The following is a 27577-nucleotide window of genomic DNA, read 5'->3' as shown; positions in this document are numbered from 1 at the left end:
TTAATATGTATTACGAGCGTATCTTTATAGATACCTCGCGTAACTGATGACGCTAGCCGTCATCCCTCCTAATGTGAATGCACCCATGTGCATCACATACACAAGGGTTGGTCACAAATGTGCACCACACCCGAGTGCTGGGTCTAATTACTATTATTTAGTAGCTGACCACCATCACTCAGACTCAGGATGAGCTGAGACATGAGCAGGCTCGGAGCGAGGCTGTTAACAGGACTGTTGAGATGCTCTCTGCCCGGCCGCATCAGCCGAGGCCCATTCGGGTGGACCCGCCCAAGTTCGATGGAACTGCGGCTCACACGATTGTCCGCTGGCTTTTAGCCGTGGAGCAATGCGGTGTCGCCCAGCTCATCGAGGACGACAGCCGGATGGTGTCGTACGCCATGTCGCATCTGCGCGGTAAGGCCTCAATTTTGATTGGGCTCATTTTCCCCACCTCTTCGAACATCATCGGGAGGTGGCAGGGCTTATGGCGCAGGGACTTGGTAAACAAGCCCAGGCCAGGCTCTTGAGCAGTTTTCATGACCAACATGTTGCTCAGTTGGAGCAATTTGAGGCATTCGTGCTCGGACAGCGGAGGGCCGCGTCCGAGGTACAGGGCCATGCTGCGGAGGAGTTCCCCCGTAAGTTCACCAAGTGTACTTTGTAACAACAGGGCAACTTTAGCCCGCTACAGTATGGGTCATTCCAACTGCATCCAAAAAATAATAGTTATTTCTTTAGAATCGTCTTTAGATCGCCCTTTTGGCGTTTGGAATATCACGCCCCCTTAATTAAATAAGGGAAAAGCTACAGCTACACACCCTAATTATCTACATGAGAGTAGTGTAATCGGTGTGGTGTACCAAATTCTATAAGAAATCTAAAGACGACTGTAAAGGAATAAAAATTGTCAGCTTTGCGATATAGCGGCTGTTTATTTTTAATTAAATTAAACAGACGGGAGGGCGCGGCTTTACCAAAAGGGAGATGTGCCTATACCGGTTCCCTTCTAAATTTAAAATATGTAAGCTCATACGAATCACAATCTTGTCGAATTTGTAAGCATGTATAAAAATTATATGAAAAAAACTCATAAAACGCTCTTTATTGTACTAAAATGACTGTTTTTCTTTTCTATTCTATTTCAATTTTATCAAGAACGTTGATAGCCAAGTGCGATCAATGAATTCTAGCAGCAACGTGTAATGTGTAAGGTTCGGTAGATGCAGAAAACAAGCAATTTCTCTGTCGCTTCTAAATTGGTCACTTGAGTATGGTGTCCGATCATGGGCTATGCAAGTCTCAATTTGCAAGCAGACGAGCCATGGGGCCAAGTGTCAGGCGACGGTGCTGCTTGATTTTTCCCTTACTCCTCTAGAGTCGCAATTAGTGATGAACAATAGTCGATAAGTTGTGTCGCTCTTGCCGAGTGTTTCTAGTGTTTTAGTATAAGATTGTAATGCCACGACGTAAAGCGGTTTGCTCCTTTTAATTGACAGCGCTTTTGCGAGTGAAGAAGTCGCCAGTTGGCAACGGACTCCGAAGTTGCAGCAGATAAATAACCTCATAAAATACGGGACACGTTCATTCTGGCTGCGTAAGTTCAACTTTTTATTGTACATTTGTAACATCTCAAGATTGGCGGCGCCCTGTACCTAATTCGGCTATTGCACTCGGTTAAACTCGCCTTTTTTGGATTCCTGACTTAGAATAAGTGGGCTTTGCGCTTTAACCTGACCACTTTCGGCTAAGTTTTAGGAGAAATCACTAAGGTGACTTGAGGATAGATTAGGGTTTCCATAACCCCTTGTCGCCATTTGATGATGTATAGACAGAGCATTTGAGTACACATTCAGCGGTATCAACTTTTAGATCAAGGTGGAACGCCCCGTAATGAGAAAAGCGTCAAGCTGCGGCCAAGCTTTAAAAACATCGTTCGTATTGGCGAAGACTAGCGTATGTTAATAGCATCAAACATAGCCACCTAGGTTTAGGCTTTGCAATACCAAGACATCAAACTTAGCCACCTAGGTTAAGGCTTTGCAATACCAAGACATCAAACAACGTTTTTTCGCGAGTTGGACATTCTATGGGAAGTTCTCATACAAACTCTTTGTTAAAACTAGTCCAAGAATCCAATGTCCAAATGTGACTACTATTCATTCCACTTAAAAGTTTGTCATTATGTCACGGTGGGCTGCACTCGAAGCCGTTGCGTTCTTACTGGCGCTTTTTGTCCCGGCGTTCGGAACAAGCACTGCAGAGACAGTTGCCCAACGCATAGCAAATGATGATGACATTGAGCTTAGCAAGGTCTTTGGTGGGCACTCGGGGTACGCTTTCTCAGATATGGCGAATATTCGGCTCGAGCAAACACTAAGCGCTATCACCATCCGTGGCGCGAAACGAATCGATGCCATTTCTATTAATATAAAGACGCCAGTCGAAAAAACGTGGAGTCATGGCGGTCATGGTGGGACGGAGAACACATTAGCACTCGAGAAAGACGAGTACATTGTCTCCATGGTAATTCATTGGGGCCGAAAACATAGTCGTAAATCAATTTTTTATCTTAAATTTACAACCAGTAGTGGCAATACCGTTGCAGCAGGTACGAAAACAACCAAGTCCGAAACAGTCACGGCCCCAAAAGGATTTCAATTGAGTGGATTCTATGGACGAGCAAATGACGAAGTGGATGAATTGGGAGTAATTTGGACACGAAGATTTGTTCGAAGTGCCGAATTAAAGGACATTTTGGCAACCGATTGGTTTGGCCACAAAATTCGCAATTGGGTGGGGCCGACAATTGGACATTCGAAAGATTCGGCATGCTACAGGCATCTCGAGCCATATAATAGTAAGAAAAAGTGTCCCGCAGGCTACAAAAAGTATGACGAGGTCAAGGGCAATTGCATTGCTGAATGTCCGCTAGCATACCCCGTAGGCTGTTTCTTAGAGTGCATACCTCAGAATGATAATTGCGTCTTGGAGATTGCGCAGAAAGGAGTCGCGGTGTTAGCTGCCATTGTGAATGTAGCGACTGCCGGGATTTTTGGGGCCGTTGTGTCGATTTATCAAACGAAAAAGCGCGAATTCTTTTGTGCGGCAAATATTGTCGGAGTTCTTCGGTCGTTGGTATATTTTATTCGATTTCGACAAACCACCGCGCCTCAAGGAACGATGGAAGAGATTCTTTCGTTTGCCTACCAATCGGACGTGGTTCTCGTCGACTTGCCTGTGGCCATTAGCCATTGTCTTGGGTACGAAGTACCAACGACGATGGTGTTTTCTGGTATTGTCATGATGATTGTAGAGAGTACTGTCAAGCAAGCAATCATTAATGGCGACCAGATTGTCTTTTCCGCCAAAAATGTATACAATCTCGTATTCAATTCGACGGCGTTTCACGATCCTCACTCGAGCGTCCAAGAATTACAGGATTTCATTGATACCAACTCCTCGTGTGGCTATCAGCTCAAGCGACTGACTGACCACGTTATTTTTTATGTCAATACTTATCGAATGAAACACCCAAAAGCTTCGATTAATGACATTCGGGTTGAAATGAGTCGATCTCCGCTTGTGCTCACGGACGTTCCTGCCGCAACGAACAATTGCATGAGTGAGTTATTAGCGTATAAATCCATACAGGCAGCATTTGAGACGCGGGATTTATTACGTAAAACGTTTGGCGTCATTGTGGATCAGCTCGTCGAGACGGCTACAACAGATCGTGGACATTTTGTTGCGGAAGCACAATATATGCTTGAAACGGCCAATTATGGGCTCACAGCCATCTCGGGGCTCGATCCGACACGAATTGTTTGGTTAGCGTCCCAATTTGTCCAGCCTACTTGTGGCCCTACGGCCTTTATTGGTGAAATTGATGATGGATCGTTGTACGATGCGTTGGCCTTAACAATTCTGGACGAAGCCTTTGTTGGAAGTTATGGGTTTTGGACTCGAAAAGGAGACGGGGTGGTCAAGTTGATCTTTACGAGTCATGACACGAAAGAGGTGTCGGTGGTTATACATTCCGGTGGAGTCAAAATCGATGAAGTGCGTGTGAAAGCACAAGGCAAAGCCACGTGGAAATCAACGGTCTCGAAGCTGCATGATAAGACGCTCTATATTGATCGCTGGCGCGCAAACTTCTTTGGCTTTCCTGGATCGGGCGGTGGCTCGCTTATGTTATGGATTCCTAGAGCAAGTCAAGGTGGTCACTTGACAATGCATGTGCGAATAAATATTAGCTAGGTGGTGGGTATATTAAAAACTTGGCAATAGACGGTTTTTTGGGTGTATTTTTCTTTTTATCGTTTTTTTTTAAGCGATTGAATTTCCAGACAAGCTTTTGAGACATCTACGAAACTGATCGCTTTATGGATCGAGAAAAATCACCACCACCAGGGGGACCATCGAAACAGAAAATGATGTAGTACACTGGACTGTCGCGCAATGCGAAGAATTTGCGCAGCCAAACGTTCAGTGCCACGCCGGGCTTTTCCGCGGTCATCGTGGCTGTTGAAAGAAAACCATGTTGGTAGTTGTTAAGAGACACTCGGGCTTAATATTTTTGACAGGGAAAGATTCCAGTAGCTTGCTGCCTTTATAATAAAAGGAAGCCACCCACCGAGAGGGTTTTCAGCCAGTACGATGGCTGGCTGCCGTGAGGGATTTTAGCCAGTCAAAGGTGGCTGGCTTGCCTGTGTTTTATTGCGTGCGCACGGTACTGTACCACGCCAAGGTCCACGGATTTCCAATCTTTAAGAGTGAAACGGTAAATGATAGTTTGAATAAAAACAGCTGCTTCCAAGTCATTAAGAATGGCCAGGGTGCTGAAATCAAAGCTTGATGGTCGCCGAGACATTGACAAGCCAGTACCGATCACTTTGCAATCGACACCACACGCCAGAAAGTGACTTTAAGCTCGTCATTTTGCGTTCTACCGACTTGGTGCCACAAGTGATGACGTCATTCGGAAAAAGTGCATCAATTCGGCACAGCAGCACCACCTCCCAAGCCGTCGTCCAACTCCGTGTGGGGGACCTCTATTGGAAGCAGCATGGACCGTACGGCTGGACGTTAGGACAAGTCACTGCATTCGATCTGAAGCAGCAATGCGCGACGTTTGTGCTACTGAACGAATCCACGGGGGAGCGTCTCGACCCTCTCGACGAGAAAGCACCCCTCCCGACGGAGCACCAGCTTGATCTGCGACAAGTGCCGCTATATGCCGCGAATCCGCTCTTTCGGTATGTCGCAGTGGTGATTCGCACATGTCACATGAAATTAGGTCACTAATGTGAAGCACTTGTGTCCTTATGTCAAACAGAACGGCGACGGATATGACGTCGCTACGACATTTACACGAAGCTGCATTGGCTAAAAATCTAGAAGATCGCTCGGCGTTGCAAAACCAGCGTCCGTATACGTTCATGGCCAATGTTTTGATTGCAGTGAATCCATTACGGCATTTGCCAGATCCGGAGAAAAGTTTATTTGTCGGTCAACCACTTGATCGGTGCCCTCCCCATCCATTTAATGTAGCTGAAAATGCCTATCGCCAATTGTGTGCTGTTCGAGCCGTGATGCAAAATCAAAGCATTATTATTAGTGGGGAAAGCGGATCCGGAAAAACCGAAACATCGAAAATGATTCTCGACTTTTTGACAATGCGAGCCGTATACAATCCAGCAGTCTCAACTGCCTCCTGTGCCTCGGCTTCCGAAGACGAGATGGATCCAGAGATTACGGCGCGTGTACGCCCCGTATTGGGTTGCATGGGTCCACCGGGCTCGTCGACCATGGCCATGTCGTATCCTCACTCGAGAAACAAGCAAAAATTATCCCCCGTGGCCGTGGGGGAGCGATTAATGGAGACAATTCCGATTCTCGAGTCATTTGGAAATGCAAAAACCCATCGCAATCACAATTCCAGTCGATTTGGCAAATACATGCGTCTTCAATTCGCGACCGAGTCGCATGAATTGTCAGGAGCGAGCATTGACACGTATTTGCTTGAAAAAAGTCGACTGGTATTTCAACCTCAAGGTGAGCGCAATTTTCACATTTTTTACGAATTATTACATTCGGACGACACGGAATGTTTGAAAAATCAATTTCATTTAATTCCAAAGACGCCGAATGCGTATTCGTATTTAAACCAATCCGGTTGCGTACATTCGGATTTACTGGATGACGCAGCCAATTTTCGCCATTTGAAAAATGCATTGCAATTTATTGGCATTCATGAAAAAGCACAATATGAGATTTTTCGATTAATGGCAGGATTGTTGCATATGGGGAATATTCACATTAGTCAAGAGGATACAGCAGAAGGAGAGACGGCATGTATTCGTCACGACGACATGCAATCGCAATTGGCTGTGCAACATGCATCGGAGCTCCTTGGGGTCTCTGTCGACCAATTGACGGAATGTATTTTACTGAAACGAATCATGACGCGAGGGTCACGACGTAACTCGATCTATTACATTAAACGAGACGTTCGCAATGCCGTGTATTCTCGGGATACAATCGCTAAAACCATTTACGAAACAACCTTTACATGGCTCATGTGGAAATGTGCGGCTGCGCTCGACTATGACGCGTTTCGAAGTGATGTTGTCCCCTACATTGGGGTTCTCGATATTTTTGGTTTTGAAGATTTTGAACCAAAGAATCGCAATTCGTTTGAACAACTCTTGATCAATTACGCAAATGAAACGCTTCAGAGTGTGTTTAATGCGTGTATTTTTGAAGCTGAACAGACACTGTACAAGCAAGAACAAATTGATTTTCCAACCAACCACTCGCTTTCGTTTCCACTTTCGATTCGAAACCAGACCAATTCAATCAAGCAACTTGATTTGCTTGACCACATGAGTCCAAGTGGTGACTTGGTCGTGTATGCAGACAATCGTGAGTGCTTGAACCTTATTGCCAGTCGACATGGAGGCCTCTTTGCGACCATTGACAATGTTTCACGACTACCCATGCCGTCGGACCGGAAGCTCAACGAGCGTCTTCACACGCTTTTTAAACGCCATCCGTGCTTCCCCACTCCTCATCCCAAGGATTTACGTGATACGTTTCAAATTTGTCACTACGCGGGCACTGTCACGTACACGATCGACTCGTTTGTGGACAAGAATAACAATATCATTTCCGATCAATTTGAAGAGCTATTGAAACACTCGTCCTCGCGAGTATTGCACGATTCCAGTTGCCACTCAAGCAACCGTGCACGCTCCGATTCGATCGTATCGCCCAAGTCTGCAGGTCTTTCTCCGCTCCCTGGCGGCTCGGCATCGTCGAAACGATTAAAAGGCGGTAGCACGTCAAACTTGTTTTCCATGCAAATGAAAGGACTCACGAGTGAACTAGAAGGCACGAATTGCAACTTTATTCGTTGCATGAAGCCCAATACACAAATGAAAGTTGGTCTTTTTGATCGTCCGTACGTCGTCGAGCAGCTTCGGTGTTCTGGAACCGTGCAAGCCTGTGAAGTCTTACGTGTAGGCCTTCCAACGCGAATTCTATACGCCGAAGTTGTCGACGTGTATCGGAATCTATTGCCCGACGACATCTTTTGTCGATTTAATGCGAATGACAAGCTTTTTACGCAAGCTATTTTATATGTCTATGACTTTTCGACCAGTGCCTATCGCATGGGCACGAGTCGATTGTTTTTTCGTACGGGAAAAATTGCCCTCCTGGACAAATTACTCACTCCAGCTCCCGTGACAATCAAGAACTTGGGTCAAGAGTTAGTACGCTTTCTACGAAAGAAACACTGGATTCATGCTGTGACGGCGATTATGACGTTCAACGCTTGGAAACGCATTTTTGACAATGTTCGGTACCAACGTCGAGCGACAATTCTTCAGTGCATGGTACGGCAACACAGTGCTCGAAAGCGTGTGTGTCAACTTCGTAAGAAGCTTTCCATGCACACTTTATGGACTCGACTCGCGTATCGAGCGCAAACGATGCGCGCGTATCAAGACTGTCCAGACGACAAGATGGTGTTATTGGAGAAAGTAGTGGCCAAAAAGACGTGCCTTCCAGAATCACAGCGCTGGCTTGTAACGTGGCTTGGTCCGCTTCAACAAATCCTTTACATGCAAAAGCAATGGAAACGCCTTTTGACGCAATTTACAGCCAAACGTGGTTTCGTGTGGCTTCTTGAAACCGTACGAAAGAAACGAAGTACAATCTGTCTGCAGTCGAACGTGCGTGCAATGCTTGCTCGAATGCGCTATCGATTGTTAAAGAAGAAGGCACTTGCTCGTTCGCGGTGGCATAAAGCGTTTCTTCAAATTACAATCTTTAGTCTCTTTTGTCGATGTTTGCGTCGAATTCATGTCAATCGTTTGGAAAAGGACAATGCAAAATTAACGAGTGGCCTTGCGTCGGCAATGAATCGATTGACTGAAATACAAGACGAAGCCAAAGTGGCGCGTTTACAGCTGAAAGAATTGCACGTTTCATTTGATCACGTTCAACAGAACGCCAAGTGCCACTTTCAACGCGTCGAGGAATTGGAACAAGCGCTCGAGAGAAAGAATCGGGAAGTGGCCGAGTTGCAGCGACAGATGACGACTGGTCGAGGCTTCGTAGAGCGGATTGTATGCTTCTTTACATGCAGTGCTGCCGTGTCACCACCAGTTTCACCGCGTGAAATGGTGACATCATCTTCCCGATTGCCTCCTTTCAAGCGACAAATCCAGTCAGCGTCGGAAGAAACATCGGATAAAGCCGAGCGGATTGTATGGGCAACGCCACTGAGTGATGCCATTTTGATACCACAGGACGACGATAGTAGCACAGTGAAACGATGCTTTAGTGGCACAACAATGAGCAAAGAGGCGACTTTGGAAAACGACGTTTGCTTGAAAGATGCCGATATGTTATGGTCCATGTCGCGGTATTTGTTTTAAACAGTTGAAGTGTGTGTGTTTTTTTAGCCAAGTGTTTGTGATAATAAATAAAGTACATTACTAAATTACAAATTCTTTAAATCCAAACTCGAATTGTGATTTTTTAATGTTATATACTTTCTGTCTTATAACGTTGCGTAGATTGCTTGATTGAGAAGCAAATGGGCTGTGTCGTTGCTCGGTTGTATATTCAGCAATTGGACTGCAGTGTGGTGGACTATCGGCCACCGCTGGAGTTTTGTTGCACATATTCCAAGACCAACAAGAGCTTCGATAAGCTGCGGCTTAAGTTTTACGGCAATTTCGTAATTTTCGAGTGCTTTGCTAGAATTACCTAATTGTCGACACAAATATGCTAATTATTATTATTTGAAATTCCAACATAAAGTGCACGAAACCCACCGCTCTGATACTCGACCAAGGCAAGTTTGTTCCACGCGTATGCATACAAGGGTACATCGTACACGACTTGTTGAAGCATTTCACGAGCTTCACTCCATTTCTTCTCATTCACAAGTCTTATTGCACGCTGCACGTGATCTTGAGCATTCTGTCCACCCTCTCCAATCCATTTTCCTTCTAAACTGGCCATAGCAAATTGTACAATGGTACTATCATCACACCGCAAGTACTTCAGCAACTCGTTTTCATCAGCAGACTGAACGTGTATGATTGATGGAGTAGCAACGATTCTATCCGCATGTTGAATTTTCTTAGAGAAATCACTTGGGTATCGAGCTAGCAAAGCTTCGGATGGTATGTGGCGAGTACTGTCAAAGCCGTCAAAGTACAATAAAAGCGCCGAATGGATAATTGCCTATGGCAAAACAACCACTTTTGTTAAAGTTAATATTTCTAAAATAAATTCAGGAAAAACGCACCTTTGGCGTCTCGTCAAGTCGAATTTCGTCTTGTGGCACATTGTACAATTTGCTGGCAAAACTAATAAAACTCTGATAAACTGAACAGTAAGTCTGAATTAGAAATGACCACTACCCACCTATACCCAGGACTATGTGGTAAAACATCGTATACCACTTCTGGTCCAATTGCGGCATTTTTTAAAGTCATATGCCACGCAAATATGACACCGCGTTTTTCATTTTTTACTTGAATTACATCGCCAATTCGAAATTTAATCGCGCTCGTTCGGTCCTAACAAAAAAAATTTAGAAGCTTTTTTGCTATTAGTCTTCCCAATAATACTGTTCAACCTTAGGCTGAAAACATCCTTGGCCTATAAGTTTCTGAAGAAGAGCATTGTGGTCATCTACACGTTTAAGCGTTATAAACGCGGCATCGATTCTTGCATTTAGTGCCGCTTTATCATTTACTGGCGACACAAACCCCGCGCGCACAATGGCTGCATATGTCCGGTCGTCCTGGATCCGTCTTTTAAGTACCTTTACATCGTCAAAACAATGCAAAAAGAGTTGCTCGCGCTGCCAGTCGGTTTTAATGCCAGCGTACGAGGCGATTGCACCAGAGCGGACGGCATTGTATAGCAACCTCCCAGCAAGAATGTCGCGCTGCAGCGTCTGCGTCGAGCGAAGCAATGACCTTCATTCATACTATTAGACATACATCATTTAACTAATATTGCCATGAAACAGTGGCAAACCGAAAGAGCGCAATAACCACCGGCGGTGCCATTCTGTTGTCACAAGGAAAAAAAGCTTGATTAAAAATATTATTCGAGTTTTTTTTTCTTTGCTGAGAAATTTCATTAAATACCCCTTTAGACTCGAAATGCTTAATCTGCCCTTATTTTTTTTAAAACTCACAATAGGCTCGGGTAGATAAAAAAATCTCTTTTCAAAAAAAGGCATATAATGAAATTTCTTTAAAAAATATTAAAGGTCCTTTTAGATCATTTCAAGCTGAAGTACCATGGCAACGCTCGAAGGATTTGACATGGAAGTGTATGCTGCCAAATACAGCGGCCGTAATCGCATCGAGCGGCTTCTTTTTCTTGCCAAGACGTCCCCTGCTTTAGAAGCCGAAGCCACGCGCGCCTTGCTCCGTGAGCTAAAGGGAAGTCTAAATATGGGATTATATGCTGAACTGCTCGGTGACAAGGCGACAGACGAGGCCAGTTATATTGAAAATGTAAAGCACACGTCAGCACAGCAGTATGAGCGTCTGGAGCAAGAGCTTAACTCGTATAAGTCTACAATGATCAAGGAGAGCATAAGGGTACGCATTCCAGAGATTTTACAATCCGGAAAGGGCTAATTTTTACCATTTGGGGGTATGCTTTATAAATAAAGATGGGTCATGACGATTTGGGAAACTTTTATTACGAATTAGGGGATTTGCCTGCTGCGCTGAAAAGTTTTGCTCAAGCACGCGACTATTGTACTACGGACAAGCACATTATTGAAATGTGTTTAAACGTTAGCAAAGTGGCCCTCCACATGGGCCACTTTGGCCATGTAACGAATTACTTGACGAAATTAGAGCACGTGAGCACTTCTCAGAGTGACGTGATGTAAGTGAAGAGTGATGGTGCTTGCGAATTTATTTCAAAAAAATTAAGGCAACTTAATATTTTTAGCTTAAAGTCGAAAATTGCCTCGGCTTTTGGCCTCGTGGCTCTGCATGACAAAAAGTACCATACTGCTGCGTCTAAGTTCATCGAATGCAGTGCAGAAATTGGTGCCAGCTACAACGAGGTACTTCACGCAGAAGATATTGCTCTCTACGGCGGTATTTGCGCATTGGCGTCGTTCACGCGTGAAGAGCTTAAGGAAAAAGTGATGAATAACTCGTCTTTTAAAGCGTTTCTAGAGCTATTGCCATGGTTACGTGAGCTCATTTCAGCTTTTTATTCGAGTAACTATGCGTCGTGTTTGCAAGCATTGGAGAAGATGAAGGTACGACAGTTTTTTTTTCTTATTAATTGCAACGAAATAGTTGCGGAAACTTTAACCACTTTGAATCTTTATAGCCTGAACTTCAGCTAGACTTGTACTTAAGTGAACACGTCGAAATTTTGTGCAAGGAAATTCGTAACCGTGGAATCATTCAATACTTTTTTCCGTACCTCTCGGTGGACTTGCATCAAATGGCTCAGACATTTAGCACGTCGACAGCGGATCTTGAAATCGAAATTTGTGAGCTGATTGCCGCGGAACGACTCCATGCGCGAATGGATTCGTATCAGAAGGTATTTCACGCAACAATGACATTTTGTGATGATGATTTTTACGTGTGGATGTTGTAGATTTTGTATGCGTATCACCCAAATCAGCGTGCCGCTACTTACGATCGTGCATTTGAAGTGGGAAGAACCTATGCAGCCGAGTCACGCAATCTGCTGTTACGTATGAGTTTGCTTCAAAACAATGTCATTATTCGTGATGCGTAACCATGTAGGATGCCAAGTAACCAGATAATTTTATTTTTTACTTTTGAATCTTAAAAATGTGTTTTAAGAAAATCTATTTTACTTAATAATTTTGCTGGCTTTTAATTTGTTGGAACTCACTTCTTGACTGATATTTTCGAGCGGTTTTCTAAATCGTTGCACTCCATCCAGCTGTAGCCAATTTTGCCAAAGTTGGTGATTATACAGCTTTTTATAGCAAATGCGTCGAAGTGGTCCGCTCAGACTTCCGCTAGCTCGTAAGCCTTAATTTTATTTTTAATTGGTTACTTAGCAATAATACCACAAGCACGTATGCATTAATCAAGTTCGATCCGATGGCACATCATGTTCAATTTTTTGTCATAAATCTTCGGCAAGTATCGTTTTAGATAAAAAGTCGAATACAAGCGCAAATAAACCAAAAACTTGCTACAGAATACAACTATTCGCCGTGTGCAGCAAATCCTTTGCCTTGATAACCTTCTATTACAAGTACACTAAAAACTATCCATCCTGCCACCTATGGAAGAGGCTCGGAAGCATCTCCCACACGTTTTAAATGCAAATACGCATCGGTCCCGTATCCTTCCATGGAAATCACTTGAAGATCGCCACCAAAGTAGCGTGCAAATAAACGACTAATAGGCAATCCGTATCCGAGTCCCGCAAGAGGGGAATCGCCTCCAAAATCATTAGGCGCTTCAAGTCGCTCAAAGGCTTCGGAATCGGCGGTTGTATACAAATACGACCAAATGCGGGACACGGACGAGCGTGGGATCCCTCCGCCTTCGTCTGAGATTTTAATCGACACGTCTTCATTATCTTCTCCATCTGCAATAACAATTTTAATCGGTGGCATGTCCGTATCCAGTCCATGAAATTCCACGACTGCTCGCATCGAGTTTTTAATCACTTCAAAGAGCATATGATGTAAATGACTCGGTACAAAAGGCATGGAAAAGTCCGTGTGGCCATGAAGCTCGACTTCGGGAGCATCGCCATATTGTCGTAAGCACATGTGTCGAGCTGTATCAATGGCCGCGAGCGCGATCTCTGCTGGAGAAGTACTCTCACAGATACAGCCGACCCATCCGTCTTCTTGCTCGTGGAGAGCAATATGTTGACTCATGAGCATTCGAATGCCAATTCGGGACATGTAGAAAGCATCCAAGAACGAGTGCAAGTCGGATAAATCGGCAAATTCTTGCGATCGTAAATACCGTTTGCCCAATTCTTTTTTTGTCGTTGCCGAGTCTTTTTCCGTAAAGGATTTAAATAATTCCATTTTCAATTCGTGGACACCTTTGGCCATGGTATATAATGTGCCACTATGACGCGCTTTAATACTTTCAATTAAATTTCGAAATGCTAATTCGTCGCGAGTTGTCTCGACTTTTGAAAACGTGAGCAGCTCGCGGGCAGAGTTCACGTACCACTCACGCACTTGTTTTACCGATGGCATATCGCTCAATCCGTGTGGTAAGTTTTCTAGATTTTTGATGCGGTGGGCGTATCGCACGGGCATTTCCGCATGCAAGAAGCGTGCGGATTGGATTAGTTTTTGCGAAGAAATATTTGTCCCGAACTCGAGCAAGTATTGGAGTGAGACACCGGTTTGCGGAAGCTGCGCCAGCTCGTGAATCTTTTGTGTCATGTTGTCATTGCATGCATCACGGGCATGGAGACTTAAAGCCTCACGGCGGAGCAGGGCGCGGGAGGTGAGACGATGCATCAAGATTTGGGTCGAACGATCTATGTCTTTTCGATAAAATGGGAATAAGTTCCCATTATAAAGCTATAACGTAATTGGACGATTGACAATGAGACAACATTCTGTAGAATCTGGTCTATAAAATATAAGTCATTTCATATTATTTTTCAAGCACCATTTGATTATTTAATTTTTTATTTGTGGAAAATGTGAGTAGAAGTTGAATATTGTCCGCTTTTTGAATATTTACTTAACATCGATCAAGGCGGATAATCAAAACGCCACACTCTTCGTTAAAATAAAAGCTTTATTATTTTCAGAAGCCACAGCAAACTAAACTATACTTATGTCTACAATACAGAATCGTTTTCAAATGTATACCAATTCAAGTATATAATGGAACTTTAAAGTTTTAGCAAGATAGATGTCATTTTCTTATTGAATAGTTTTGCGTATGGCTATGCTGAAAACAGTGACTTAGGTGCAAAAACATTACCAATTTTTGAATAAACAATCTATAATTATTTCAATCATTCATAATTGAATCTCAAATTAGTTGACCTAATGATATTTAAACATTAAAGGAATATTAGACTTTTGATCAACGAAAAGTAATAAGAATAATTTAGAAATCAAACTTTTATTTACTTAATTTTAAATTCCAGTATTGTGATAAATTTTAGATTGATCTTTTACGAGTTAAGATTCTCTTGGTATGCTTCAGGGGATTAAAAGTCATGCTAAAGAAGAAAGTCAATGTATTTTTTTCGTGACAGCACTAAAGCGTTCCTTGGAAACATCTAAGTGCAATTTACCTTTTAGTGTCGATGCCTCTGCTTGGCCCGATTCAGCAATGTTAGCCTCTGGGGCTTTTGGTGTTTGATATTCATTTTTGCAGGCTTCTTATTTTAAGTTAGTTGCATAAAAGTCATATCTATAATCTCATTAGAAAATTAAAGTATCAGAAATTTTCTACTCAAATAAATGATTTAGTAGATCTTTCAGATGCCAAAGAGATTATCTGCACCCACAATGCCTATTGCATGGGCATTTCCGTTTTAAGCCAATTGTTTGATTTCACACCCTGTCCTCAGTTCATGTCCTGGGGTGGGGGGTACTATTTTATTTAGTATAGGCTTCACTTTAAATTTTCATTAATGTCGGTAACCTTTGGAAAATCAAACCGATTCTCTTCGGAAGCCGCATTTTGAAAGCAACCGACAGACGGAGCTCTCTCGGAAGTTTCATCTTGAATGAATACTCCGATGCGATAATTTTCTTTATCAAGCAATATTAAAACAGTGTTGACGCAAACATCGCGTTGCAATCGCCCAATCCATGATCATAGCTCGATCCGAGTATGCGGGCCTACTGGTTCGATCAATTTGTAATTGATCCGTGGCTCGTGTTTTGTTTACATAAGGCATAACGAGGATGACTTCATACATCTTGTCTCGGTCATGCACAAGACCGCGACTATGTATCTAAAGAATTTTCTGAAGTTTTAGCAGCTTCAAGGCCTCTGTTCTTTGGCTATCGATGCACGTATAGTTTGCTTTATTTATTTACTTAATTATGGCGGTTTCGAAGAATAGGAACACGCTCCTTATTATTACTGTAACGGATAATTCCATTAAAAAATGCTCGTTCGCTGGACATTCAGTGTTGATTATCAACGTGTCATCTTACGGAGGTCGGAGCCAAACATGATATTTGTAGGGTATAAGGACCTATTATAGATGTAATGCGTCACACTGCCAGACTCAAAAGCTCGGCATTGACTCATTGTGAGCCAAGTGGTCAGATTCCTTACGATGGAGACATGTCGGTGAGTGTGCTCTTCGAGCACACGCTTAGAAGACATCATTCTTGAATATGGTAGGCTAAAATTAGAAAAGGTGGATTCGAGTCGGGCGCATCATATACATTACCCCTCCATCGAGGCTGATTCAAATGTGTCAACCGCTCCGAATTTTGACACAGCGGTATACAAATTTCGGAGCGGTATACACATTTGAGTCAGTCTCGATGGAGGGGGCTTAAGTATAAGGTAGCGCAGTATGCACGTTTGTCAGTCTCGATGGAGGGGTTATGCATAAGGTACACATTCGGAGCGGTTTACACGTTTGAGTCAGTCTCGATGAAGAAACCATGCATAAGGTGAGTACCGTTCCGAGTCGAGATTCGGAGCGGTACATACATTTGAATCAGTCTCGAAAGAGAATATTGCATAAAATGCGCCCATCTTAAGCGCTGACGGAAATAGTCACCTCTCCCATGGTGAGTTTAACCTTGAAAACTCGAAAGTTCAAGTCCGTCCGACTCGTGGCCGTCGAGGAGGCTTATGTAGTGACGAATTCAACATGTTACGAATTCAACAACACAAGCACCGGCAACACAGTTTATACGTGGTAGCCAGATTGGAACTATAAACAAAAATGCCACGAACGCAATTTGTGTGGACGTCATCTTGCTGCGTGCTTGAAATATTGATGAACTTTCTTTACATAATCGTTTGCGTGGCGAATTTTTTTTCGACTTCTTTTTTCTCCAATTCATTTCAAACGTCATGCTATTTCTTAAGAAAATACGTTTTAAGTTCTTCAGTATGAATACTAAAACTAAACATGTCTTACAATTCTTTTGTTGCGATCGAAAGTTTTTTTCGACCATCGAGGCCTCTCCTCGAAAGAGTCCGACGTTCGACGAAAAGCAATAAGGAAATTAATCTTTACAAACCCTTAAAAATGCCGTGCCTCAGAGTTTTTCACTAGCAGCAATGCCGTCGGCTAGCTTGATAAAAATATTCATCTTTACAACATCGGTATTTAATCACTATGCCAAAATATTGTTTTGTAAAGATATTACAATTAATTTGTCCACGAACTTGTAACACACGCACGCCGAGATCAATAATTCAAGAATATTAGTCACGGACCATCTAAATACTGCCCAAATGCGCGACAATGATGTCATGAGCAATGCGCCTCAAGCATCACAGCGTTACTTTTTATGGGCGTGGCGGGAAAGCTTTGAATCGATTCGTGCAGCGAATTGCATGGAGAGCCAAAACATTCGCCTTTGCTTTGCATGATTTGTGACATTGAGTACCCTCGCGGCTTTGATTCTGTCCAATTACTTTCCAGTCTTGGCAAGGCGTAATCTATTTGTAAAGAAGGGCACTCGACTATAAATGAAGAATCGCTGATAAGCGACATATTGTCAGCAAGCCGAGCCGCTACCTCCGCGTGCACATCTTCGTCGGCTCGCGCATTTAAAGCGATTGTTGGGCCAGACTTTGGTGCTCCAATCCGACGCAATTCTGGCTTTAGTTTAAGCCCACATCGCTTACGCATTCGAATCTCTAATTCTTTTTCAATACCAACAAAGTAGCGATTCGTCGCATTCATAAAGCGGCGGCGATACGAAATGGGGCTAATGACTGTCGGATGGCGAAATGTTAGACTCGCCTTCGACGTTGACTCCATCTTTTTTAAAAAATCAAATTGGTGCAAGTAATCAATAAGTCCCACAATAACTTGCCGTTTTTCTTCGTCGAAACGAAGAAGCTAATCAAGACAAGACAGTTAAGTCATCAAAAAAAAACACACACACATCAAGTAACACTTACCAGTGAATAATCAATAACTCCAGCCCGATAAAGGAAGCCTGTATCATTCTCAATGGCTGACTCAATTATATCCAAATCTTGCTGTGACGCTGGCACCGGCATGCGCTCTGAAAAATTACCATCGAGCAAAACTGGTAAATCCATTGAAACCTGCACATTTGAGACGCTGTTATACGATTCATAACGGCCTTCTTCGTGAGTGCTGGAGGCATTATACCGCCGACGCAAAATACCCTTCAGGTCGTAAATTTGTCCTGGTGGAAAGCCGTACGAGAAATTCTCCATAATCACCACGTACTCCGTATGCTTTAATAGACGCCGGCTGTGACTAATTTTAAAAAGCCCGACAATTTTTGTAATGACCGTCGAAGTTGGGACCTCTACAACTTGCGCAATGAAGTTAAAGTACTGCGGAGCCATGTGAACAAACATATTGAATTCGGTCACGGAGATACCCTTAAGCACATAGCGTTTATCGTGCGTCTGTGACATATACGTAAAGCTTAGTTAAAAGCTGTAGATTCCAAAAAATATATATAATCGTACTGACTTACCATTGAAAAGAATGCGCCCGACTTGCCTCCAGTCGTATCCCAGCGTTTACTTTCAATGATTGAATTAAGAAACTCGACATTTCCTGGGGCAGTAAGTGCACGTAGCGCGTGAAATTGTGCTGCAAAGTATGCCACACACTGAAATTCGTGATTTGTAGAGCTAGCCGCGTAAGCGAATTTCATAGTAGTATGCTGCAGGTCAGTCGACCGCAACTTGTTTAAATAAATGACCCGCTTCTTTAACATCAGAGTCGTTTCAATGTTTGGCTGTGCCGATGCATTAATCTCGCAAATATTCATACTTTCACGCGCAGCCAGTTCTTCAGTAATATTAATAGTATTCGCAAAATGGGTTTCCAGCTGATTCACGTACGCCGTCGAGCATAAAGTGTAGCCAACGATGGAGCCAATATCCTTATCGTGAACTTTCACAACATATCCGTTCATGCCGTCTGGCAGGTCAAAATGACCTTCATACAAACATTCCGGCATCTTGGTGTACGGTTTAATTTTAATGGCACTAGACGCGTGTAGACTGTGGCCACCGCTGTTAACAGGAGTGGGATTAAATCGATTTGGTTCAGTGACGGATGAACTACGTTTGTCTCGCCTAGTCGTAGCAAGTAGACTCGGCTGTTTGACCTCAAGAGAAGATCCTGAGGTATACGATAACTCCAAGTGTTCCACCGTTGAATCCGACGTGCGTGTCGATAGAGGACTTTCATCACTTAAACTCGGTAACTTTTCGGAAGGTGCGGAATTCGTATACCAGTCCACAGGAATGCGACGCTTTGTCGACGATTCCAGCACAATTTTCTTTATCGTCGCATGTTCTTGAGATGGTGCCAGTGAGATGACTCTTTCTCGTAGGTGGCACACAAGTAAATACAGATTCTTAAGCAGCTTATTGCATTCTAAAACACTCGTGCGTTCCAATTGAAGCGTCATCTTTGCACCAGCTTGAAATTCCTTGATCAACGTAACGGCTTCGGTTCGAAGTTTCTCAATCTCTTCTTTTGGCACAAAAGGTACGGAAGACGGTAAGAATTCTTGCGCCGTGCACAAATTCTCTTCCAAAATCACGATATTTTCCAAAATATATCCCGAAGCGAGCTCGATTCTTACATTTAATGTACCAGCAAATTGTTGAACATACTCAAAGCGGCAACTCAAGTCTGTTTTGCGTTTCGACTGCATCGTCGATGAAATGAACTTATACGGTCTCCATGCTCCACGACTGTGTTTCTTTACTCCATTACTCTCCCGAATCATTTCATTCACCGTGGACGTACTTACGATCAGGCAATCTTCATCAGTCGACGAGCGTAATCGTCGAAAACTCCGGCTTCGTGAACCGCTTTCCGATTCTTCTGACGCAAAAAACGACGCACGACTGCGTACAATTAATTCACTAAGCGCCGAGATCCACGACGCTCGGGACGTGCCATCCACGGCATTTAATCGCAATGTTCGCTCGCCATGACAAATTGAAAATGGAAACTGGTGCGGCTTTGCCGAACCTTCTACTAGCAGCGTCGTATGTCTGTCAATCAATTCTTCACTCACTTGGACCATCGACACGCGATCTTTTAAACATACAAGACTACTGGAATCCCATCGCAACAAACAATATCGGAGCTTCCAACTTCGCGACAAATTCCCGCGTACTCCAAGCCATCCTTCCTTCTGGATATCGTCGTCTGTAAATTCAACACATGACATATTTGAGAGTCTTTTGACTGCGTCGAGTTGGAAATACGACATGATCGAGTCGCGGCAGACGCGGTACGATCGCTTAAGACTTGGTCCCTCGGACGACAATACCGCGGTACTACATTGCTCCTGTTCACAATCAATTTGTGGGACTAATAATCCAGAAAGAGGCGCTCGAACACGTGTACGAATCCATCGACGTCGTCTCAAAAAGTGGTAGTAACCGCGCTTGACTTTGCTCGTCCCTTTGGCCAAGCGACAATTAATCCGCGCAATCGACGACCCGTAGCTCCACCCTTCCTCGTCACACTGCGTATAGTCACTATCAGGTAGCCACGGGTGGCTCCACATCCAGTCAAGTGAGCGCAAGACGCCCACTTCGAGCTGAAGCCCTTCCTGGACGCCATTCAACCGGTCGTCGCGGTCCAAAACGCTCTGTGCCGCACGTGTGAGCTCAGGGTACATGTTGCCGCTACGGTCACAAAAGCGCTCCAGTACCCATCCATGGAAAGGCTGCAGCACCTGCACCTCAAAGGCCTCCTCGACCACCGAATCCATTCGCCAGACACCGCGTCTCCTAACCGTTTGCTGACACTCACTCGCGCGCGCGCAAAACAGGGGCCACTATTTAGATGGAATTGAGTACCCTTCCCCTGTCGTCGAGGTGGGTAACCAATTTTTGGTAGTTGTACGTATGTTCTTGAAGATTCAAATTTGAATCTTCATGGAAAAAGATGATTAATTACGAATTTCGAAAAAAAAATGCGATTGAAGTAGGCCACACTTCAGTCCCACTTAAATGGCTACTATATTTCTCTAGAAGTGCAACAAAGATAGTGGTTATTAGATGATACCTATGATTATTTAGAGCTACAGCAAAACAGATTGCCTCCTCGTGCCAGTATAGCACTCCCGGACGGTATTTTTGTTATTGAGAGGATTTGGTTGTGTCTCTTCCACCTTCTCCGTCTTGTCTTTTCTATGTCATTCTATATGAGACAGGATGCCTCGAAATTTATCGTTCATTGATATGATTGACGATCGACTACAAGGGCCCCGTCGAGATCATCTTTTCAAATAATTATCAGCATTTGTACACGCACGTATCTGCCTGATTTCATATTTAATAAACATATTTTTAGATAGTGATGAACTGGATGGCTGCTTGATACGATCAATGCACTGCTAGAGGTCGACGACAAACTATAACTCAAAGTTAAATGGTAAGGACCCTCTTACTTCAGACAATAGAAGTCTCAGAATTTTATTATACTCAAGCGCCGTGAGTTTTTTTTAAAAATGCCAGAAATAATTATTCTACTATAGGATTTCTCTCGCGTGTCATTGAAAAATTATATACCACCTTCATTTTACTTGTGGGCAAAAAAAGCACGTGGCTTGGGACCATCCGACCCCCCAAAAAAAGACGTACCACGTTACAATGTCTTGAAACTCACAGTACAATCGCATCTATATTGTAAAATTGGAGATATTGGATGATTGAATGCCGAGACTTTCGTAATTATGTCTCGTTGTGCCAATATAGATGTGAACGTCGTCCCAGTCTAAATCAATTTGGGTCCACGACTTCCGGAGGTCACAAAGACTTCGATTGTTGTGCTTGCGATAAAACTCATTGTTAAAAATCGATATTAAGTAGCTCCCATATTTTAAATTAATTCATAATATCAGGAAATAAAATGCAACGGCAAGCTCTTGCAACTGAACACGAACACTCTACACCTGAGAAAGTGATTTAAACCATCTTTTCCGGTACCCATGTCAGCCGGTATAATTATTGAGTTGAGGATTAAGGTTGCCTTTGCAATATAAGTGGAGCTAAATTTTGGGATAGATATAAACTTGGCAATCTTATTTGATAGATAAGGTAGCATGCATTATATACACCAAGACAAGCATGCTCGCAGCTTTTGAACTTTATTCCTGTTCGCTCGCAGCGAGGACATTGCTATATTTCGTGGCGGGAGGATGTATCGGGGTGTACATATTATTTCCTAAAAGAGGAAAGAAGTTACAAAGCACAAAATTTATATTTTTTTTCAGTTTTGAAATTAATAGTTCCAATATTACCAATTTTGGTAATATTGAGGTAACAAGACAATAGTTCTGTTGATTGGTTGATTTAAGTTTAAATCACACCACCGATTGGTTGCAAGACACGATAGAGCGGTGCGCAAGGAGACGTCATGCTTAGTTAGATTAACGTCAGTAGATAGTACGCACAGCCGCCACCTCGCCCACCTGCTCCATTGCCCTCCTGCCACAGCCGCAAATCCTAGTGCAAGATCCTAGGACGACTCAGTAATGAACTTCTGATACGAGGCAGCGCAAGTCCCCGGTACGCAAGTTCGATGGGACTGAGGTTTCCGTTGGACTCGGGTCTTTTTTACAGGGGTAAGACCTGTTGCGACAGGTGAACATGGTTTATGAATCGTGCGAATTTCTCTGGACCGAAACTGTATAGACAGATGTACTAAGAGGGTGCTTGACGGATCTGTAAGGCGCTATCTATATACGCATGTCAACACTTGGAGGGCTGCGCAACCGACTTTGCACGTTTCGCAGCGCATGCTTGACACATCTAAGACCAGCAGCACTGCAGCCCAAGCGATGGAGCTATTTACGGCAAAAATGGACTAAGAAAGCTCGTGGCCGAAACATTATATCTACCTCGTCATGGTCAGTGATGCAGCTGGAGGGGCTGGGTAGCAAATGCTCGACAACATTGTACGCCACGCACCGCCTGAACATTCAGCATTTGCGATGGCGAAGTGCCAAACGCATCGTGCCGACTACCTCGTGCGTGCTGAGGAACTTGCACATTTGCGTCGATGATTGAGATGGAATCTTGATCAGAACGTGCTTGTGGAAGAGAAGGGGTCGCTCTTGTGGAAGACTCGATGTTGCGAAAGGAAAACGCGTACCTGCTGTGGATACTGAAAGAAGGGACACGTTAGGTCTAATTGTAAAAGCAAGAGAACTGGCAAGACAAATGGAGGCCGTCGAGGCAAGGGTGTGGAAATGTTGTATTCGCAATTGGCGAAGGCATCTGTGTGAAGAACTCGCGTCATGCTAAGTTGGTCAAGACACTGGCGGTTGGGAACATCACCGACCGTGGCAGTGAGGAATAGTGTCAATTGTCGCGGCCTCTGTGTAGGCAAAACGACAGCTTCGCTACAGCTGGTAGCACTCGAAGTCAATCTACGCCTGAGTCTCTGTAAGACTTATTCATTAAAGAATTTAGTTTAAAATCGCGTTAATGTCTATGTTGTCAAAATCGATTCTTTCATAAACCTCTAGGAGGCTAAAATTATACCGTTTGCAAAGCATGACACTTTCTTTGGGCCTGAAGAAATGGATTATATCCTGCCTAAGGGCTTATAAAGTCTAGATTAAATGCAGAAGTCTTTATGCGCTTTCAGTCCGCCTTTTCCGTACTGGTCCATGACAATGTAGCGGTATCTATGCCATCTCGGTACATCACTGTACCTGATCCGAAACGTATGCCTTGATAGATTTATAGCAAACCCAGAATTAAATGTAATCAACGGAGACTACTCTACTTAAATTTAAGCGAACATCTAACTGAAAATTACGTGAAAATGTGGTAATTATTGAAATTAATGATAATCGAATATAAATTCTCGCCCGCTTGTCATAAATGTTTAGACATATGAGAACAAAGAGATAAATATCTTCTTTTCTATTCAAAGAGGTGGAAACAGCCATGACTTCGACCTTGCGCCAAAAAGATCAATAGCGATATCCCTGACCATCTATAAGCCCGGTAGAAGATCCAGATGTCTCATTGCGAAGGGCTCAAAGCCCCCTTCGTTCGCTAACGGAACGATCGCAGTTTCCGCCTGCTCTTCCGACCGATCGATGCAGAGACTGCTCACCGTCGACTGTAAGTCATAGGTAGGCTCGACGTCTATAGACTTCGCATTACCCACGCGGGACACGCTAAAAAGCAATGATCTTGCGTGTTGCACCGCCTTATCAGGCTGTTCGCATTCGATCGCGATTCCTATCTGCCCGTCAGGGTAAAAGGTTATATCGAAGAGTTGCGAACTCTCATTGTTGTTAAGCAGCTTGACTCATTACAAAAAAATTGTTTTAATAACCGACTTATGGGAGGTCTTAATGCGGGCGTGGCCCAAACAGAAGCTTTTTAATCCCAATCCGCTTATCTTGAAGCAGCCATTGACATTGCATTAAAAGCTGAGTTCATTTGTAAGTCCTCTCGCGTTAGTACGAAGGGGCACCATAGTAGCTCGTTTAGCATATCGGGTTCGACCAATTGATCGGAATCCATGGCCTCAGCTTCGCTGAAGAAGACGCAGAGCTTTAAGCTGTGGTACAGCAAGGGAACATCCGTAATTCTTTTAATGTGCGGAAGAAATACTTTCAAAAGTAATAGCAAATTGCCACTGGCAATCTGTGTTGACAAAACACGAGATTAATGAATATTTTAGCTTTACTAGGCACTTACGCCGCACAAAGCCCGAAACAGCATATCATACCAGAATTCTAGTACGATGCGAAAAAGATGCCGACACTCAGTAGGGGCCCTTCTGGGAAAGAACTAGACTCGATTGAATTTCAAGGCGGTGAGGGTAAACAGGGCCTAGCCCCAAAGAGCTTTATGTTTAACGGCATGTGGCGTGAGGTACAAGCCCGGCTTGTTAGTCGCCTTAGCGACTATTAAGGGCTTTAATTAGCTATGGTCAATTATGATTGACTCAAAAGCGTCTCGCAGTTATGGTTGACGCCCTAAACTTAAAGGGAATCAGCGATATTTTTAGGCGCCAAAGCGCATAGAGGGGATTTGAGCACTAGTCGCTTAGCGATTGGGACTTGTGTCATCGTGCTTAAAGTTCCATTGGGTTTAGGCATTAATCTCTTAAACTTTGACAGTTTATTGAATGCTGTATTGTCCTCGACACGAATTCTAAATATAATCTTATTCTTAGTTTGGCCTAGCGTAATACCACCTGCAATGGAATGATTGGAGGTCTGAGACCTTAATCGCAACGCCAATGTTCCTACCGAAGCTTTGTAGAGTCATATAGCGCTGATCGGAAATTATCGAGAATAATAGAGCAGCAGTGGGCGGGAGTGGAGGCCGTTGTGGCTGCTGTTTTTTATTTAAACTCGTGGCATAAGCGAAGAACCTATGTCCAACTCGGGCTTTCTTCCTCATGGCATTGTGGATTATACTACAAAGCTTACGTCCAGTTTGTTGTGGAAAGTGACGCCGTCGCAGCAGCAGCAATCGTGGAAGCCCATCGAGGCCCGTGTCGACAAATGCGGACCCAAACTCGGAGAGAGCTTCCATTGCTCAATAACGGGATCGTTGTCAAGGTACTAATACACAATATCTGATGGCGGCATATGACCATTCGTCGCGACAGCTTCTATGATTTGAATCGACGAGCCGCACGAGGAAACCCGCAGAAAGCGATGGAGAGGCAGCACTGCTGTCTCCAAATAAAGCCCTGATTCCTCGATTTGAGAACCCCCGTCGCCAAGCACAAGACTTGAGAGAGCATCTGCAACGCTAATAATCTCAGAGATCTCCAAAGCAAAGCCGTTCATCGTGTGAATATCTCCATGACAAGGCCGTGGTTATGGCTAACATACTCTAGTCAAAGACAGCATGGGGCTTTTGAGACTCCCTTCCAAACTGCAGCAGCGTACCCACTGAGCACCCCATTCGGCATGAGATTGGCAGAGCTCGATAAGCCACGATCATATTGTCTGCTCGCAATGCAGCTGCTATCCCCCCCCCTCGAAGGACGGAACGCACCCGGCCAACGACACTGTATGGGACTGCAAGTATTTAAATACGGTGCTATTTGACAGGTTCGGGTACTGTTGTTACTTTCTCGTACCAAGCCGAGTTTAAAAGTGCCATTGCTGCGTTTGTAAAGAATGCCATGACGACGTCGTTTAATCAATTTGCTTTGGCTCTCTGAATATGTTTTGTTTACACACTTCGTGCGTGACGTGTATTGCAATTGAGGATTATTGTACGTGCTTAATGATGATAACTACTTTGTGTAATACATGTAACTATTAATGTAACTTTGCATGCTGTCATCAGATGCTTTATGGTAGAATTGCAGGGCGTACAATAAAATCTAGCCAACCGTCTGTAAAGGTTTTAGTTGGCGCTTACGAGCTCAACTATGCTAGTTGCTTTTAGTGTTGTGTCGTGGACCTCGCAACCGCTAAGGCGACGAGTGATTTATACAATGATTTGACGTAATGACACAATCGATAGCCGTGATATGTGAAACTTTATTACTTCATTGTTGCAAGCATCGATGCACCTAAAGAGCAATGCATTAATTAAATTTTCTAGGAAAGGTGTATCACCGTACAGCGAAAGGAATTAAGACACAACATTATTTATTATAATGGTGACTGCCATTTCATTAAAACCAAATGCGTAAATATCAACCTCCTAGCTATTGTTTGAATAATTTGCAAGAACTGATATGATAACAAAAGTGGTAATATGAAGTCAGCACACAGTACCGCTCGCAATGAGTACCATTCGGTCGCATTTTGCCCTTGTGCGAAATTTGGTCCCATTTCACCGAATCGCCGACACATTTTGTCAGTTATCGGCCTATAACTCCGCGAAAACGCCGAACTGCGATCCGACCTCGCTATCCATTGTTGTAGATTGATTTTCATCAATGCCCTTTTTTAATAATAAATTTTTAATTTCCATTAAATTTTTATTTCTTTTATATAATTTTGTGTTAGATTATTTGGTATAATTTTAAACAGACAGAATATTATAATTATCTTAATGTCTATTGACTTATTGTTATTATCAATTAATTTAAGGTTAGGCACCTTTTCGCGGAAGTGTATAACTCAGTACCAGAGCGATCGGAGGAACTGCCTGCTGAGAGGAAGCGCTTTCCTTCCCTTACAGCAGATGAAGCGGGTCTTTTGCTTAACCTGTTCGAGCAAGCTCACGTTACACGTCGGGGTAGCTTCTCTAACTGGAAACAAATGGCTACGGCAATTGTTGAAGATTGATGTATTCATCGAAAGTGTTGCACTTTATGCATATGCGTTTATACGGGATCAAATTACAAGAATAACACGAAGAAGTTAAGTGTGGAAAATATCGTGTGTTGTGGCTCAGTCGGGTAAGGCATGGCGGTGCGACCCACTGGTCACCGGTTCGATACCCGGTAACGACAAAAAGTAAAACCTTCGGGAACTGGTGTTTGGGGTTCACCAGCACTGTACCGCCAGACAGTGACGTCCCCCATTTTATGGTAGTCCACATATCTGGGAAAGGGGGCGCAGCAAACGATAGGAAATAATTAACGGTAGGATAAAGTTAACGGTAGGATAAAGCTAACGGTAGGATAAAGTTAAACTCAACATATAACTTACTTTCCGGTTTGCAATCTCGACCGTAAGCCCATCTTCAAGCTCATAGCGTTAACGTAAATCAACAGGTTATGAGCCCAAGCAACGACTCCGGTTTCAAGATTGAGCCTTTTGACGGCTCAAACTACGTGCTATGGAGCTACAAGATGAAGATGTACCTCATGTCCAAGGGGTTGTGGGGAGCTGTCTCCGGTGTAGACGCTCCGA

The 27577-nt window shown here is 43.6% G+C and overlaps 6 protein-coding genes across 6 annotated transcripts; 3 read left to right on the top strand and 3 right to left on the bottom strand.

Moving 5' to 3' along the window:
* Positions 1-4857: 4857 nt before the first annotated feature.
* CCR75_001339 (uncharacterized protein) lies at positions 4858-8948 on the top strand (the record flags this gene model as incomplete). Its single annotated transcript, XM_067959443.1, has 2 exons — positions 4858-5258; positions 5339-8948. The coding sequence occupies 2 exons, from the start codon at positions 4858-4860 to the stop codon at positions 8946-8948; spliced, it is 4011 nt and encodes a 1336-aa protein (XP_067815402.1).
* Positions 8949-10838: 1890 nt separating this feature from the next.
* CCR75_001338 (uncharacterized protein) lies at positions 10839-12408 on the top strand (the record flags this gene model as incomplete). The annotated part of the gene is made up of 5 exons (XM_067959442.1): positions 10839-11144; positions 11219-11439; positions 11506-11824; positions 11899-12117; positions 12175-12408. 5 exons carry the CDS (start codon positions 10839-10841, stop codon positions 12316-12318), a joined length of 1209 nt encoding a protein of 402 aa, XP_067815278.1. The 3' UTR covers positions 12319-12408.
* Positions 12409-12838: 430 nt separating this feature from the next.
* CCR75_001337 (uncharacterized protein) lies at positions 12839-13972 on the bottom strand (the record flags this gene model as incomplete). Its single annotated transcript, XM_067959441.1, has 1 exon — positions 12839-13972. The coding sequence occupies one exon, from the start codon at positions 13970-13972 to the stop codon at positions 12839-12841; it is 1134 nt and encodes a 377-aa protein (XP_067815211.1).
* Positions 13973-16781: 2809 nt separating this feature from the next.
* Positions 16782-20485, bottom strand: CCR75_001336 (uncharacterized protein; the record flags this gene model as incomplete). The annotated part of the gene is made up of 3 exons (XM_067959440.1): positions 16782-17598; positions 17661-18143; positions 18215-20485. 3 exons carry the CDS (start codon positions 20483-20485, stop codon positions 17002-17004), a joined length of 3351 nt encoding a protein of 1116 aa, XP_067815210.1. The 3' UTR covers positions 16782-17001.
* A 4830-nt stretch (positions 20486-25315) lies between these two features.
* CCR75_001335 (uncharacterized protein) lies at positions 25316-25546 on the bottom strand (the record flags this gene model as incomplete). Its single annotated transcript, XM_067959439.1, has 1 exon — positions 25316-25546. One exon carries the CDS (start codon positions 25544-25546, stop codon positions 25316-25318), a length of 231 nt encoding a protein of 76 aa, XP_067815413.1.
* A 15-nt stretch (positions 25547-25561) lies between these two features.
* Positions 25562-25926, top strand: CCR75_001334 (uncharacterized protein; the record flags this gene model as incomplete). The annotated part of the gene is given in 2 exon segments (XM_067959438.1): positions 25562-25799; positions 25814-25926. The coding sequence occupies 2 exon segments, from the start codon at positions 25562-25564 to the stop codon at positions 25924-25926; spliced, it is 351 nt and encodes a 116-aa protein (XP_067815412.1).
* Positions 25927-27577: the final 1651 nt, after the last annotated feature.

Source organism: Bremia lactucae, linkage group LG3 (genome assembly GCF_004359215.1).
Source record: "Bremia lactucae strain SF5 linkage group LG3, whole genome shotgun sequence".
Lineage (NCBI taxonomy): Eukaryota > Oomycota > Peronosporomycetes > Peronosporales > Peronosporaceae > Bremia > Bremia lactucae.
Note: the sequence above shows the minus strand (reverse complement) of the source record. Positions and strands in the feature narration are given on the sequence as shown.